Here is a 15144-nt window from a genome sequence, read left to right on the forward strand (position 1 = left end):
CTTGAAATGCTGCATAAGGGAAGGAGCATGTGTAGCCATACCAAACATTGCAAATTTTCCCAGCGCTTTTACCGGAATCTTTCTTGGCTTTACAGTGGTCAGGGTGCTATAGCTTCTCAGTTGAGAAGTTCTCACAGAGGTATTCCAGTCCTTTCTATTGTTAACTTGTCTCTGTGGGGTCAGGAGGGCCTGTAGTGCCCTAGTCTGCCATCCAGATGATATTCTCTCTTGTCTTTTTTTAAGAGCAAGAAAAACCTTCCTAAAGTCATGCAATAGACTTCTCCTAATACCTCATTGTCCAGACTTGCCTCATGGACCCACTTCCAGTCCATCTTAAAAAGGGAATATAATTACCATGGTTTGGCTTATGTTAATCAGAATTCATGCACTGGGCTTGGTGAGGGAACCAGCTTCATCTAAATCCTGTTGCCACTTGGGACCTGAACAAAGATTTCTGTTTGTAAAGGGGAAAAAAATGTTTTAATAGCTCTTAGGAGGCAACCAGTATGTCCACCTTGAGTGTTGAATTGTTGTTTGTCTCTTTTAGAGCTGAAGAGATTCCTCTGAAAATTTTGGCCCACAATGGCTTAGTTGGAAGACTAATTGGAAAAGAAGGCAGAAATTTGAAGAAAATTGAACATGAGACGGGGACCAAGATAACAATCTCATCGTAAGCCACCCATTCAGTTTAATTGTGCCCAAATGGAGAACTTGAGCATTTTGATATGCCCAACTCCTCCATCTGCCTTTCCTTAAAATGGTAGTATAATCATAATTAATCTAATTCTCTCCAACACCATCAAAACAAATGCATAAATCGTTACCAGTTATACACTTTCTACTGTGGATATGAGCTAAGTCACTTCTAAGATTTGAGATAAGATGGCAAGTATTTGATACCACAGTGTGTGGTGAGGGAATCCTCCACCAAGACTTGTTTGTGATCCTTCTGGGATTTTATTTTTCCTTTTGAAAAAGGAAATCTCTCTCTTTTCCCGGTGGCCAGCTTGCAGGATTTGAGCATATACAACCCTGAAAGAACCATCACTGTGAAGGGCACAGTCGAGGCCTGTGCCAATGCAGAGGTAGAGATTATGAAGAAGCTCCGTGAGGCCTTTGAAAATGATATGCTGGCTGTTAATGTAAGTGCCGAATGCTTTCTTCTCTACTGACTTTCACATGTGTTTTCAGGCAGGACACAAGCCTCTCGAAGGATAGTTGTCATTCAGCTAGGGAGTAAGTGCCTTAGAATAGATAGGCAGAGTTATTCCTGCCTTCTTGGGGCAAGAGCATTGAAGCAAGCAGGAAACTAACTAGTGGACTGTGATAAATGCACTGGAAAAAAATAGTGTGAAACTATTAAAAGCATAACTCTGAAGATTATAAAGTGAAGAATTGCTTATGATATAATGTTAATTAAGAAAAGAGCACATAGAAGCATGTTTAACTCGGGTTACAGTTATGTAAAATAGTATGGAGCAAAATGACTGGAAAGCTGCATACAAAAATAAAAACAGCTGGTGCTGTAGGAAAGGGGGATTTTTTCTTTTTCCTACATCGCAAACTTTCTGTATTATTGTCCTGTTACTTTTTAAATTTAAAAATACGTATTTTAAAATTAAACACTGATGTTCATCCCTTGCTTACTGATCTGCCCATCCGGATCACCTAGTAAATGTCATCCACCACCTTGGCTCTCACTGATGCTTCCAGCATGCATCTGGGTTTGGGCATGTCCTTCCTGTTATTGCTAAGTAACTCTCACTTTATAATGAGGAGACACCAGTCTGACATTGAGACGTTTTCAAAATATTTGTCTATCAACAAAGCCCAAGCTCCAGAGGAGTAATTTTTTTCATTTTTTTATGGTAATGATTTTGTAACATAAAAGAGGGAAGGATACTGCAATAAATCCTCATATACCTATAATCCTACTTGAACAGTTATCAGCTCACAGTCTGTTTTGTTTCATCTGGACCTCCATCTGCTTTCCCACCCTTCTTGAATGACTTTGAAGCAAATCCCAGACCTGATAATATTTCACAGAGGAGTAAATATTGACCTAGAGCTTTGTAGGCCAAACCCAGTGTTGTCAGTGTAGCTCTTTCTAAGAACCCTCCTCCTCAGGTCAGAGCACTGCTCCCACCTCACCCCAATCGCCCACCCCCAGGATCAGCCCACATCACATGATAACTGTGAAACATGACGAGGACAAGATTGCACTGTCACCTCCTTTTTGTATTTATCCATGGAAATAGCCTCAGATGATCTCATTTTCTTCTTTTGGGTCCTTGACATCATACGATAAACATCTCTTCTGTGAACGCCAAGAAAAGCTACAGAAGGGTCTGTGTGCTCCCCATACCTCCATTTAAGCATACCGCTTAGACTCACCCGTGTCTGCACTAAGGTTGTGTGTTGATTGATGGATAAACAAACTACTGGATCTTAGGTATCAGATGAGGTCAGGGTTAAAGATCTCAGCTTTCCTACTCCAGACATCCTAAGAGAAGGCAAGATAATAGGTGACCCCATTCACAGATAAGAAAACTGAAAATGCTAGCTGCTTAGTGTTCAGGGAGACAAAGGTGGGAGCAGGGACGACCCAGGCCAGGTGACGACATCCCTCTGCTTCAGAAGGGCTATGCAGTTCAAACTCAGCGCAGCCTAGGGGGGCATCCCTGTGTATAAATGGGAAATGAGCAAGATGAGAGGATGACAACACTGGCAACCACACGGTGAAAAATTTGAAGCTGTGAACCATCCTGAACCTGGAGAATGGAGTTTACGTGCGCAGTATCCTATTGAAAGGTCTGATATTTCTCTGGATAGGTTGGAAAACCTATTAACCCAATATATTTTAAGCATATTAATTCCACAAGTATTTATTGAGCACTTACTATGTACCAGGCACTGAGCACACAACACTGAGTGATACAGTCTCCATCCACAAGGAAATTACATCTAAGAGGGAGAGGCAGCCACTCAGGCTGTGCAAATCTGTGTGACTGATCCTTTAAATACTATTTGAAGGAAACAGGAATGTTGGTGGGGGCGCATAGAAGGGTTTCCTCTCTGAGGGGACATCTGAGTTCAGGTGGGACCCACATGAAGGGCAGGACTTAGCCCCTGTGAGGGGGAAGAGAAGCACATTACTTACACACTGGCTAAATGTCTATAGGGGCCCAGGGTTCAAGAGGAGTAGGCTGGGTAGGGGGCGGCTGAGGGGCGAGCAGGAAAGAGGGTGTGGGGACCTGAGTCCCCCGAGGAGCCTGGCTAGCTGTGTGACGATGTGTAGACATTCTCGGAGAAGCTTTGAAGGAATGCCATGGCGATCTTGAGGTTTGGAGAGCCCACCCCAGCAGCAGGGTGGTCCATGAGGCCAGGGCAGACCTCACCAGGAGGCACTGGTGCCAACCAGCCAAGAGATGGAGGTTGACCCAGCCAAGCTGGGCCTCTCTGCTCGCCTCCCCTCATCTTTTTCTCCATTTCTGTTCCCAGCAACAAGCCAATCTGATCCCGGGGTTGAACCTCAGCGCACTTGGCATCTTTTCAACAGGACTATCCGTGCTGCCTCCACCAGCAGGGCCCCGAGGAGCTCCCCCCGCTCCCCCTTACCACCCTTTCGCTGTAAGTAGCTCAGCATCCAGAGGTTTGCTCATGCTCTGGGCACACCCAGGCAGCAGCATTACTCTGCTGTGTTGAATCACAGCTAAAGCTTTAATTTGGAGGCCATAATCACAAGTGATTGGAGGATAAATCCAACACTTCTTAGGACTTCTTCCTAACGGGCAGAGAAATATTATTAAAGCGTCCTCTAAATGCATGCTCTTGAGCAGAGTAGATACCATATCTAGGGAAGAAACTGCAGTGCTAGCAAATTCACTAGCTAGAAACCTCTTTATTATAAAAAAGGATTTGTTACCTCAAATAAGAATCTTCATGGCTCTTGTTCATTTATTAATAGGGTACCTGGGTAACTTGAGTATATATATTTCTCACCTGTTTCTACAACTCAAATGCATCATATTTTATTAATGGGGAGTTTTTAAAAGAAATTAATACACAGTGTTTGTTTCTGAACACTTAGCACAATGCCTGGCATTTAGTAAGTTCTCAATAAGTATTTACTGCTTGAGTCGTAATGAATAAAAAGGGAAATGTGAATGTTAAGAGTTTTCTGTTACTTCCATTTCCATCTACAAGCATTATAGATCAATACATTGTCAAATTTGGGTTCAGGATACTTGACAGCTTATCTTTTTTCACTCCTAATTCTTTTCTATATATATTGCTTATTTTTTGAGCAAACTTTCTTTCCTCCAACCTTTATATTTTTTAATGGGAAGAATTAGGCTGATGAACACTACCTTAGCTAACATTCTTTGAGCTGGTCTCTGGTGTAGGCACTGCAGAGTGAGAATTCCTAGCAGCTCTTTGAGTTATCTGTAGAGAGACTGGGTGAAGCCATTAAGCTCTTCTGCCAGCAAAATACAGACGTGACTGGCACCTACAGTTTTGGTCACAAGAATATACACATTCTGCAGTCTTGTTTATATACCGATCTTCTGAGTCATTTCTAAACCTTCATACCATTTCTTTGGAGTTATATCCATTTCTCATAAACTAAAGAATGGGGCCCAATATTGGGCCATGTGCGTGGGGGTGGGAGCCAGATAAGAGGCAGCTGGGGTGTGCCAGGAGGGATTGTGGCAGCTGTCTTAGTCATGTGGCTGCTCCAAGGAGCTAGACCAGCTTTGAGAGCTGTACATCCTCACATCTTCCTGTGAGATTTGAGAATGACCAAACTTGGTCCATTTCAGTGGTGTTGGGACACATCTCATTTCTTAGGAGAAAGTCTGCATTTACTGCTTACAGGAGATAACCTCAGAACCAAAGTTGAGATAAACATAAATAGTGGGGGGAAAGTACAGTAAAATAGGCCACTTCTAATATTGGTAATCTGAGATCAGGGGGTCAGGAAGCCCTTATTTTGAGATTTGGCTCAGGGGCCAGACTTGCCTACCACTTATTTTTGTAAATAAAATTTTATTGAGAGGCGCCTGGATGGCTCCCTAATTTGGGCCTCCAACTCTTGGTTTGGCTCACGTCATGATCTCAGGGTCATGAGATCAAGCCCTGCAATGGGCTCTTGCTCAGCAGGAAGTCTGCTTGAAGATTCTCTCCCTCTGCTCCCCCACCTGCTCACAAACTCTCTTTCTTGCTCTCCCTAAAAAATAATGCATATGTATTTTATAAGATTTTTTTTATTCAGAGGGAGAGAGAGAGAGTGCATACAAGCAATGGGGAGGGGCAGAGCCAGAGCGAGAAGCAGACTTCTCTATTGAGCAGAAACCCCAGACATGGAGCTCCATCCCAGGACCCCAAGATCATGGCCTGTGCTGAAGGCAGACACTTAACCAACCGAGGTGCCCATCAGTAAATCTTTAAAACATATATATTTATTGGAGCACAGCCATGACCTTTGGTTATGTATTGTCTGTCTGCTTTTTTGCTGTGATAGCAGAATTAAAGAGATGCAGTAGGAAACCTGTGACCTGCCAAGTCTAAAATAAGTATTTGACCCCTTACAGAAACAGTTCACAGACCCCTTGTACTGAAACAAGGGGAGAAACTCTCATGTGAGAACAGAATATTTTCTCAACTTGAAAATAAGTTTTTCCTGGTGGAAAGCTTCCTTTCAGCTGAGATCTTTGCTACAATAGAAAGATAACCATTTTACTAAAATACATAGTTCCTGTTCTTCATCAAATAGTTTTTACTTTTTTTTCAAGATTGTTAAAATTTATTTATTTGTCAGAGAGAGCACGGTGGAGCATTCTGCAGGACTCGATCTCAGGACCCCTGAGCCAAAGGCAGACACTTAACTAACTGAACCACCCAGGCATCCTAGATTTTACTCATCTTTATAAAGCTAAAAGCCATAAACTTCTGATCTCGATCCCATTGATTAAGACTGGGTTCTAATCCAGAGCACGGAGTCGCCCTGACTCTCTGTGGCAATATGGCTCCCTGGGGCAGCTGTGAAATTGCAGGCTGAGGCCTGGAGGTGGCCATCGCTACCTAGATGCTCAGGACCCAGGACAGGTCCCCAAAGCCACACTTGTGGAGTCTGGGAAGGACAGGGTAGGTGGGAGTGTTGGGCATGCTTTAAATACTTACATTATTCTCCTGTCACGTAGGCCTTCAGATTTCCAGGAAACACTAGGGTCCTTCTTGGCTCTTATGTATCACAGAACTAGTACTTTTGCTCTTGGCATCCAAGGGTCAGGAAGTCTCTGTACCTCCTCATAGCTGGCTTACACATGCCAAGCTTGGTCCCTGACCTCTGAAATTCTAGAAATGTGTATGTGTTTGAAAGGTTAATTTTTCTTATTTTCTGGTGAAAAAAAGTAATACACGCATAGTATTTAAGAAGCAACTAGTACAGAAATGTGGAAAGTGCATGTTTTTTCTCAATATGGAAATAACCAGTGTATGCATGTGTATGGGTGTATGTATATATAATTAAATATATACTACATATGTTTATATATACTCAGATTTTTCATGCTGCTGTGGAAATCCTTATATATACATCTTGGCTCTTTTCTCCATTTATTTCTTTGGGATAAATTCCTTGAAATAGAGTTTCTGAGCCTAAGAATGGGTACATTTTATACATAGTATATAGTTATAAAATATGTAAATGTTGATGCCTAATACATAAATTTTGATACATGGAGGATATACTACTTTTCCTTCCCACCAGTGTGTGACAGAGGGATTTTTCCTCCCATACTCTTATTACTCATGTAATGATTCCTTACAATCTGATACTTTGAAATACACATTTCTGGGGCACCTGGATGGCTCAATGGGTTAAGCCTCTGCCTTCAGCTCAGATCATGATCTCAGGGTCCTGGGACTGAGCCCTGTATCAGGCTTTCTGCTCAGCAGGGAGCCTGCTTCTCCTTCTCTCTCTGCCTGCCTCTCTGTCTACTTGTGATCTCTCTCTCTGTCAAATAAATAAATAAAATCTTTAAAAATAAATAAGTAAAATAAAATACACATTTCTTTTGTTATTGTGAGACTCAGCAGTTTTTATTGGCCATTTCCCCCTCTGTCTTTCTGTGTCCTTTGCCCATCAGCCTTTTGAGACGCAGTACAGGTGCCTGAGCCCGACTGCCCGCGTTTGCATCTCTGCACTACCGCTTGCTATTTTTAATCTCGGTCAGGTGACTTAACCTCTTTGCATCTTGATGTCCCTGGCCTATAAGATGGGGGTAGTAATCGTAAACATAGGGGTTGTTGTTAGGGTTATTAAATAAGTTAAAACCTGCATGTAATAATTTCTATGCAAATGTAGTTGCTATTGTCACCACCTTTACTTTCCATCGTTTTGTTAATGATCTGTAACAGCTGATTACATATTAAGGATATTCTCCTTTCATCATGTTGTCCGTATTTTCTACCAGCTTGTCATTTTTCTTTGCCTTACTCATGGTGTCTTGTGCCATAATAATTTAAAATAGATATATTTTGAACAAATTGTTATATGAAGTAAAATGGAAACATTTCCCTTGGCCTGCCTTATCTTACCCAAAGTTTAGCAAACAACCACTCCCCAGAGGTATAGCACCTTTAAGTTTACACTTTTTAGAAATGTTTTCTCAGCATAGATAAAATCATATTATTCAAAACTATAAATGTAATCATGTCATACAGAATTACAAGGTTTTTTGTTTGTTTTTACTTATTGGCATTTTTTCATAGTTAGACTTAATTCTCTTTAACAGTCACATAATATTCCACTGTATGAATTTACTCTAATTTTTCTAACAAGCACACTATTTTAGACATTTGTACTGTTCCCACATTTTCTCTACTACACATAGTGTCAAAATGAATCGTCTTCATTATGTCTTTGCACAAATGTGTGAGTATATCTGAAAGTAAATTCTCTAAGAATGGATTTATTGTATCAAAGGCTGTATGCAGTTTAAATTCTCAAAGATTTCCTTTCACCAGAATTCATGTAGAAATTTTAAGAAGTCAGGTAGTTAAATCAGTGATGTTTGTGTGGATTCTGGCCTTTGATGACATGCTAAAGAAAAAAATCTCCCATCCAAGACTATAAAAATATTCTCCCATGTTTTCTTACTGGTTTTTGAGGATTGTTATTTGTATCTGTATCTGTAATCCTTAGGAAATTTATCTTGATTTATACTTTGACAAAAGGATCTAACTTTATTTTCTTTCCAAATGAATAGCCACATTTCCCAAGAACATGGCTTGAGTGATGTACCGTTTTATCACTCAGTTTGAAATTCTAGCTTTGTCATACACTAAATTCCCACTTAGTCATCTTCCTGACTCTCTTCCATTCATCTCTTTGTCTACACCGTAATTACTGTAGTTTTATACTCTCTTTAACAGCATGATTATTTTTTTTCCTCAAAGAATGAATTGGAAAGATGACCAACTTTTAATGTGCTTGGGAAAATTAAAGAATATATAGGAGTTTTCTACGTTTTGAAGACTTGATAAGACCTATCTGTGAAACATCTGGGCCTACCACCTTTTGTCTGTCCGTTTCATTTATAAACCTTTTGGTTTCTTATAAGTTTTTGACTTAGTTGTGTTGATTTTTATTTGAATAAAAATAAAATGAATAAAAATATTCATTTCATCTGATTTTCATATATGTTGGCATAACCTGTACAGAGTGGACTCTTGGACTTTTAAATCCCCAAACTTGCGTACTCTTGTAATTCCTCGCATCGTATATTTGTGCTTTCCTTCTTTTTTTCTTTTATAAGTTTTGTTTTTGTTTTTTTTTTTTTTAAGTGAACACTGACCCCACCATGGGACTTGAACTCATGACTTCAAGGTCTAGAGCCTCGTGTTCTAGGGTCTGAGCCAGCCAGAGCCCCTCTCTGTTTTCTTAATCAAATTTGCTAGGGCTTTATCTATTTTAAACTTGTAAGTAGTTAATGGTTTCTTTTTTGTTATCTTGCATTTGTTTCCTGTACTTTGTATTCAGACAGTGTCATCAGAACATTTCTGATTTTTGTGGCCCTTACCTCACTCACTCATGATCAGTTTTCGAATTCATGAGCATTTAGAAAGATGTCCCTTCTCTGATGGGCTCAGAGTTGTGTTTATAGCTATGAAAACAAGCTTCTCATTGGCGGTTCATGTCCTCTATATACTTATTTTTATCTGTATGATTTAATACATGATGGGAGAAGTTTGCTGGTCTCCCACTGTGATGATGGTTTTGTCAAATTCTTTATTGTAACAAAGTTTGTTTAATGTGTTTTGGTCAGTTAACTCTAGAAATAATCTGCAATTTTATTACAGATTATTAAACTTTCTTTCTTAGTGAATGAATACACAGCCTCATCATCTGCGGTTTAGAATTAACTGTATAACGGATTGCTTCGCTCACTACAGATGGTTTCTTTTGCTCCATATGCTCTCATTTTTTTAGTTACTTGGGGCTTTTTTGTTAGTTTGTCAGGAATACTTGTTTAAACAACCTTTTTTCAGGAATAGTGCATAAGTAGCATAACTTCTAAACTTTCTAGATCTGAAAATGCCCTTTTCCCCCCTCATACATGAATGAAATTTCAACAGGCTGTCTAGAGATTCTAGAGTCCTAGTACCTTTAGAACTCTAAAAACAGTACTTTCAGTATTTTGTTTTTCAGATTTGTGTGCTAACCAGCCTGATTCTCCTTATTTTGCAGATAGCTTTTTCTCCTTCTAGGGTTTTTGCCCCCCCCTTTTTTTTTTAAAGTACTTCTGCTTTCCCCCTTAGAATACAGAAATCTGAATCTTAGCCTTTTGATCTCAGGATTCAGGTTTTTCTTTGGTTCAGGAAAATATTTTGCTTCTGTACTTAATGGTAATATTACTGTCCCTCCCTCCACTTCATTTGCTCCTTTTGGAACTCCCACTTTATGGCTCATACATCTTTTTTTTTTTAAAGATTTTATTTATTCATTTGACAGAAATCACAAGTAGGCAGAGAGGCAGGCAGACAGAGAGGAGGAAGCAGGATCCCTGCCGAGCAGAGAGCCCGATGTGGGACTTGATCCCAGGACCCCGGGACCACGACCCGAGCCGAAGGCAGAGGCTTTAACCCACTGAGCCACCCAGGTGCCCCTGGCTCATACATCTTTATCCTCATGTCTGGTTCTTTCTTTCTGTTTTGTGTCGGTAAATCTTCCAGGGGGCACTGATGGGCTTTGCAGGAGGGTCTTTTCTGCTGTTACGTACAGCCCGTGTTGAGTGTTTACTTTCCAAGATCAATGTAGGCCCCTCCTTCTTTTTTTCTCATAGCAGTTACTTACATATGACTGAACTGTCATCTTGAATCTAATTAAGAAGTCAAATCAAAGGACACCAGGGTGCCACAGTCTGCCTTCTGCTCAGGTCATGATCCCAGGGTCCTGGGATCAAGCCCACACTGAACAGGGAGCCTGCTTCTCCCTCTCCTGCTCCCCCTGCCTGTGCTCCTATGTGTGTGCACCCTCTCTGTCAAATAAGTAAAATCTTTAAAAAAAAAAAAAAAAAGAAAGAAAGAAAGAGGAAAAAAAAGAAATCAGACACTTAAAAAAAAAAATCTCTTTCTCTTTCATGAATTAATTCACTGGGGTCATTTGTTTGTCTTGCTCAGCTTTTCTCCCCTCTTTCATGTCACCGATTCTCTATATATTGTCTAATGAATTTTAATTGTCTATTCATATATTTAAATAAACTCAACAGAGGGCATACTAGAATTCTTGGGGAGTTTTTCCATAACATGTGCCATGGGCCTCCCTGAACTCATGAATTCGCAGTGTTCTAGGTTGGGGCAGCCTTGGGTATAGTGGTTGAGACCTTGGGCTGCAGCATCAGACACAGATCTGTGCTCAGATCTTGGCTCTGCCTCTGGCTAGCTTATCAATTTCTAGTTTCTATCAGTTCCTGAGGTTGTCCCATGAGAACACAGAGGTGGGTAAGCAGCCATTGCAGGGAAGCCCTTCGAAAGCTGAGATAAAATGGTGAACCTTCAGAATCTTGGAGAGCTCTGCCCAAGTCCACTGCCCCACCCCCAACCCCCTGCCAGTCCCGCGGCCACATCCCTGGTCCTTGGGAGAGCATCTACTGTCTTTGCAGTGTGACATCATTCTGTCTTCACTAAAGCTGTTTCAGTATGTGAACATGACCCATGTGCCTGACCGCCGCCCTGTCCCCTACCCATTTCCTACCCCTCCCTCTTCCTGCCCCCCAGTTTCTTCATGCTTCAGTGTGTTACTTAAATCTGGCATCATGATACTGGTCATACACGGCAGCTTGGAACGAAGGGTGCCACAGTTCTTCCAGGAGGAGCCGGTCCAACTATTTGTAATTCCCTTTTAGTTTTTACAAGTGCACTTGATATGTACTCCTCTACTCACACCCCAGCATGGTCAAGTAGCCAGTTTCCCTTAAAAGGAGAGTGTAACATGAACCAGTGGGTAATAGTGACCCCACCCTCCCCTTGCTGCCTCTGTTGGCAGGGAGGTGGGGCACGCTTGGCACAGGTCACCTTTCCTATGACATCCCTCGCCCCCTCCCCAGTGTCATGATGCTTCTCAAATACTCAAAAGTAAAGTAACTTCTCCTTTGTAAAATAAGTGGGAATTTTTAAACTGAGACAGTGAGGCTAGCTGCTGAGTTGGGGGTGGGGTTCCGTACCTGCTGCTGCCTTCTTGGGCCCTTGGTTTACCTGATGGCTATAGTCTGCTTTCCCAGGAGAGAGAACATGGATTCAGGTCATCAGCGGATCATTTCTCTGATCATTGTGACAAAGATGTTTTAAAAACCTCCTTATGTTTGAGATTGTAGACTCCATTTAAGCTTGGGAGATGGGAAACAGAGTGAGCTCTGAGCCATGCATTTCATTATAAACCATGCTCACATAACACCCCTCATACAGCCCATATAGTAGCCAGTGACAGACTGTTCATTCCTGTGACCTCTGAATGCTAGGTAGCATCCTTCAGGGGCATCCGTTGTACCTAGGATCTAATGCACCTTGGCACCAAGGCCTGCAAGACCCTGCCTGATCTCTGACGACCCACCTCTCCATTGTTTGCAGCCATACTCTTACTTGTTTTTACTATCCCATCCCATACTTTTCTGTTTTTCAAAAGTCCACCCCCTTTCCTAGCTCAGCACCTCTAAGAGCCCTACTTAGACAGCTCCCTCCCCAGGGCCTTGCATTGGGTGCTGCGGTCTCCATGGGTCCCAGCTCAGAGACCCCCTCCTGCAGGGGTCTCCCTGGAGCCTCCCAAGGCTGCCCTCGCACCCCTCGGCTCTGCCGCTTCCCTTCTGCACACTGTCCTGTTTGTTCACTTCTTTCACACTTGTCTGCCTCCCCCATAGAACGTCAGTGGTGGCAGTGGCCGCTCTGTCTTAATGGCTGTGTCCCCAGCTGGGGCTGTGTCCCCAGCGCCTACACTTTGTAGGCGGTTAGGTGCTCAGATGTCTTTCTCATGATATCTGAAGGATATCATCAAAGGAACCCTCGCAACAATATTGGAAGATCTAATTTCTAGGAGATCTAGGTGATGCTTTTATAGTCTCTTTGTGGATGAGGCTCAGAAGGGTTGGGTAAATTATTCCAGCTTGTGTAGAGTTGGTGATTCAGACTCTGGTCTCGGGACTATTCAGACTCCAAAACTGACTTCTGTGCGTAAAGCCAGGAGCTCCGCTAAAAACGAGCTCCTGGCTGCTGAGTCTAGGGAGCCCCCCCCAACAGTTTTCCTGCTATAATAACTCATGAATACAAGGAGAGTGGGGAATTCGTCCTTCTTACCCTTTTACAGCTAATTCTCTCCCCTAACCCAAGGGGTAGATCTACATTGGATACAGTGTTTATGTTGGGCGTATTTGAACCCAGAATAGGAGCCACACTGTGGCTGGTCTACTCTGGGTCTCATGAATTTTGGGAAAAGGCAAATATCAGTTGAAGGGAATCGTTGCTGCTCTGAGGCCTCCTGCAAGAGGAAGGGAAGCATCCTTTCCCCAAGGCAGCGCTTTGAAAGCCACAGGAATTCTCCCCTCGCCCTGCATGGCTCAGGACAGGCACCTGTGCAAAGGGTCTGGAGCAGACTGCTCTTCGAGAAGAGGCAAGACCCAGAAAGCCTTCTTCCCTGGACTTTCTGTCCGATGTGGAGAGTGCCAGGAGAATCTGGTCTCAGAGCACCCTCTTGTGGATGTAAGGTATCACTGCAGCCTCTTTCCAAGGCCGGAGAGTTTGCCCTCCCTATACAGCCCAGCCAACCTTCCCTGAGCAGAACTCTGTGGACACCTAGGACATCCCCTGGGGGAAGCTTCCCTGGTGTCCACATCTGCTCTCCAATCCCCTCCCCGAGGCCAGAAGTCCACTCTCCAAGCTCAGAAAGGGGGGACTGTTTCATTTTGCCCCTAGTGAGTGGTAAGGCAAAGTTGTGATTTGGAGTTAAGAGTGCAGTGGAGATCTGGGGGACAAAGAACGCCATGAGATTTGTTCAGGGGCCCTCAGATGAAAGCTGGGCCCTGGACTCAAAGTCCTTTTCATGTCTGACTAGTGTCGGAAACCTAGGAGGTCATCCTGCAAGGCAGGCCCACAGACATTGGCTTCGTGGTAACCTCCCTTCCTGTAACAGGCATGCCTGTGTTTATGTGGCCTTATTTACGTAAGCCACCGCTAACTGGACTGTGCTAATTCTGTCAGCATCCTGCCCATACGAATATATGAAATCAGACCTCTTCCTATCTCTGGTGGCTATTGTGAGGATTAAGAGTCTGTGAAGAAAGTATCCAGCATAATGTCTAGTACACAGCAGGTAGTCAGTAAGTAGCAGCTACTTTTTAAATCCTACTTTCCTAATAGTTCTGTTGTTTTCTGTCCATATCTACCTTCCTGTACCCCACCCCCACACACTCTCTCAGTACTGTTTATTCACTCATTTTCTTTCCCTCCTCTCCCAGCCCCTTTCTCATTTCCTTCATTCTGAATCTCGTCATTCCTTCTGAAATTCTCTCAGGGAGCTCACGGACCCAGCTTCCCAGGAGCACATTTGGTGGGAAAGCATAACTCCAGATACTAAGCCGCCGTCTCTATGCCTTGTAGCCCCTAGTCCGTGGCTTTCCAAAAAATAGCAGCCACGGGGCCTGCCTGTCTGAGGGAGAGCAGGTTAAAGGAGTGTGTGTGCAACCTCTCCCCCACGGCGGTAAGTTCCTAGGGGCCTAATGCGTGGCACAGCTGAGCCGTCATAAATTCAGCCTGACATTCAGTGCTCCAGCGGGAAAAGTGCAGCAGAGATCTGAGCCAGGGGACAGATGCAGACGTGACAGCGGGGCCAGGTGATGGTGCAAGGAGTCTGTGCCATGTGTGGGAATCTCGCCTCCCTGAGAGTGGGGCATGTCCCGGTGGGCACGTGCTGACTGACCAACTGTTTCTTTCATGCTGCAGACCCACTCCGGATACTTCTCCAGCTTGTATCCCCCTCACCAGTTTGGCCCGTTCCCGCATCACCACTCCGTAAGTGTCCCCTCGGGTCAGCCCCGTCTGACATTCTTCCCTGTCCTGTGGCGGGCACTGCAGAGTCCTTGGCCAACTGATCAGCAAATGCTCTCAGTGTGAGTGCTGGGCCCTGTGCTTCCCAGTCACCCTAGGAGTGACCCATCACGGGGCAGGAGCACACCAAACTAGCATCTGGGCCCTCAAGGTTCCTCAAAGTGCTGGTGCTGTCCTTTCCAGCAGTCCTGCAGAGGCTGCACAGCCGTGGGTGGCAGACTATACGTGTGAATGATCAGGAGGGCAGGTCAGGAGGCGGTGTTGAGCCCAAGAACAGAGTTTCCAAACGTCTTTGAACAAAGTCTGACACAGGGAGTCATGTCTTTGGCAAGGACCCTTAGAGCAGGGACCCCCGGTGGTCTGACCCATGGCTCTCTGGGCTATCAGCACACAGCCTGGGCAGGGTGGGTTTACTTATCTTCTTTTGAACACGATGCCATGCTCATGAAAATACTGCTGTGGCTCCCAGATGCTGAGTGGTTTCCCATTCCTTCTAACAGAGGGCCTCAGGACCCCGTGCTCAGACCAGCTGTATTTAGTCACGGT

The 15144-nt window shown here is 43.6% G+C and overlaps 1 protein-coding gene across 7 annotated transcripts in view; it reads left to right on the forward strand.

Annotated features, from left to right (window-relative positions):
• Nucleotides 1–15144, forward strand: part of IGF2BP2 (insulin like growth factor 2 mRNA binding protein 2) — a 158643-nt gene that overhangs the window by 132729 nt on the left and 10770 nt on the right. For 4 of the 7 annotated variants that reach the window (XM_032338344.1, XM_032338348.1, XM_032338353.1 and 1 more), the window contains exons 8-11: nt 548–670; nt 1007–1142; nt 3502–3630; nt 14494–14562. In XM_032338344.1, coding sequence (XP_032194235.1) covers nt 548–670; nt 1007–1142; nt 3502–3630; nt 14494–14562 — 457 coding nt within the window. The remainder of the gene's footprint in view (nt 1–547; nt 671–1006; nt 1143–3501; nt 3631–14493; nt 14563–15144) is intronic. The other 3 variants (XM_032338360.1, XM_032338364.1, XM_032338368.1) reach the window with 1 other exon arrangement.

This window comes from Mustela erminea, chromosome 1, assembly GCF_009829155.1.
Source record: "Mustela erminea isolate mMusErm1 chromosome 1, mMusErm1.Pri, whole genome shotgun sequence".
Lineage (NCBI taxonomy): Eukaryota > Metazoa > Chordata > Mammalia > Carnivora > Mustelidae > Mustela > Mustela erminea.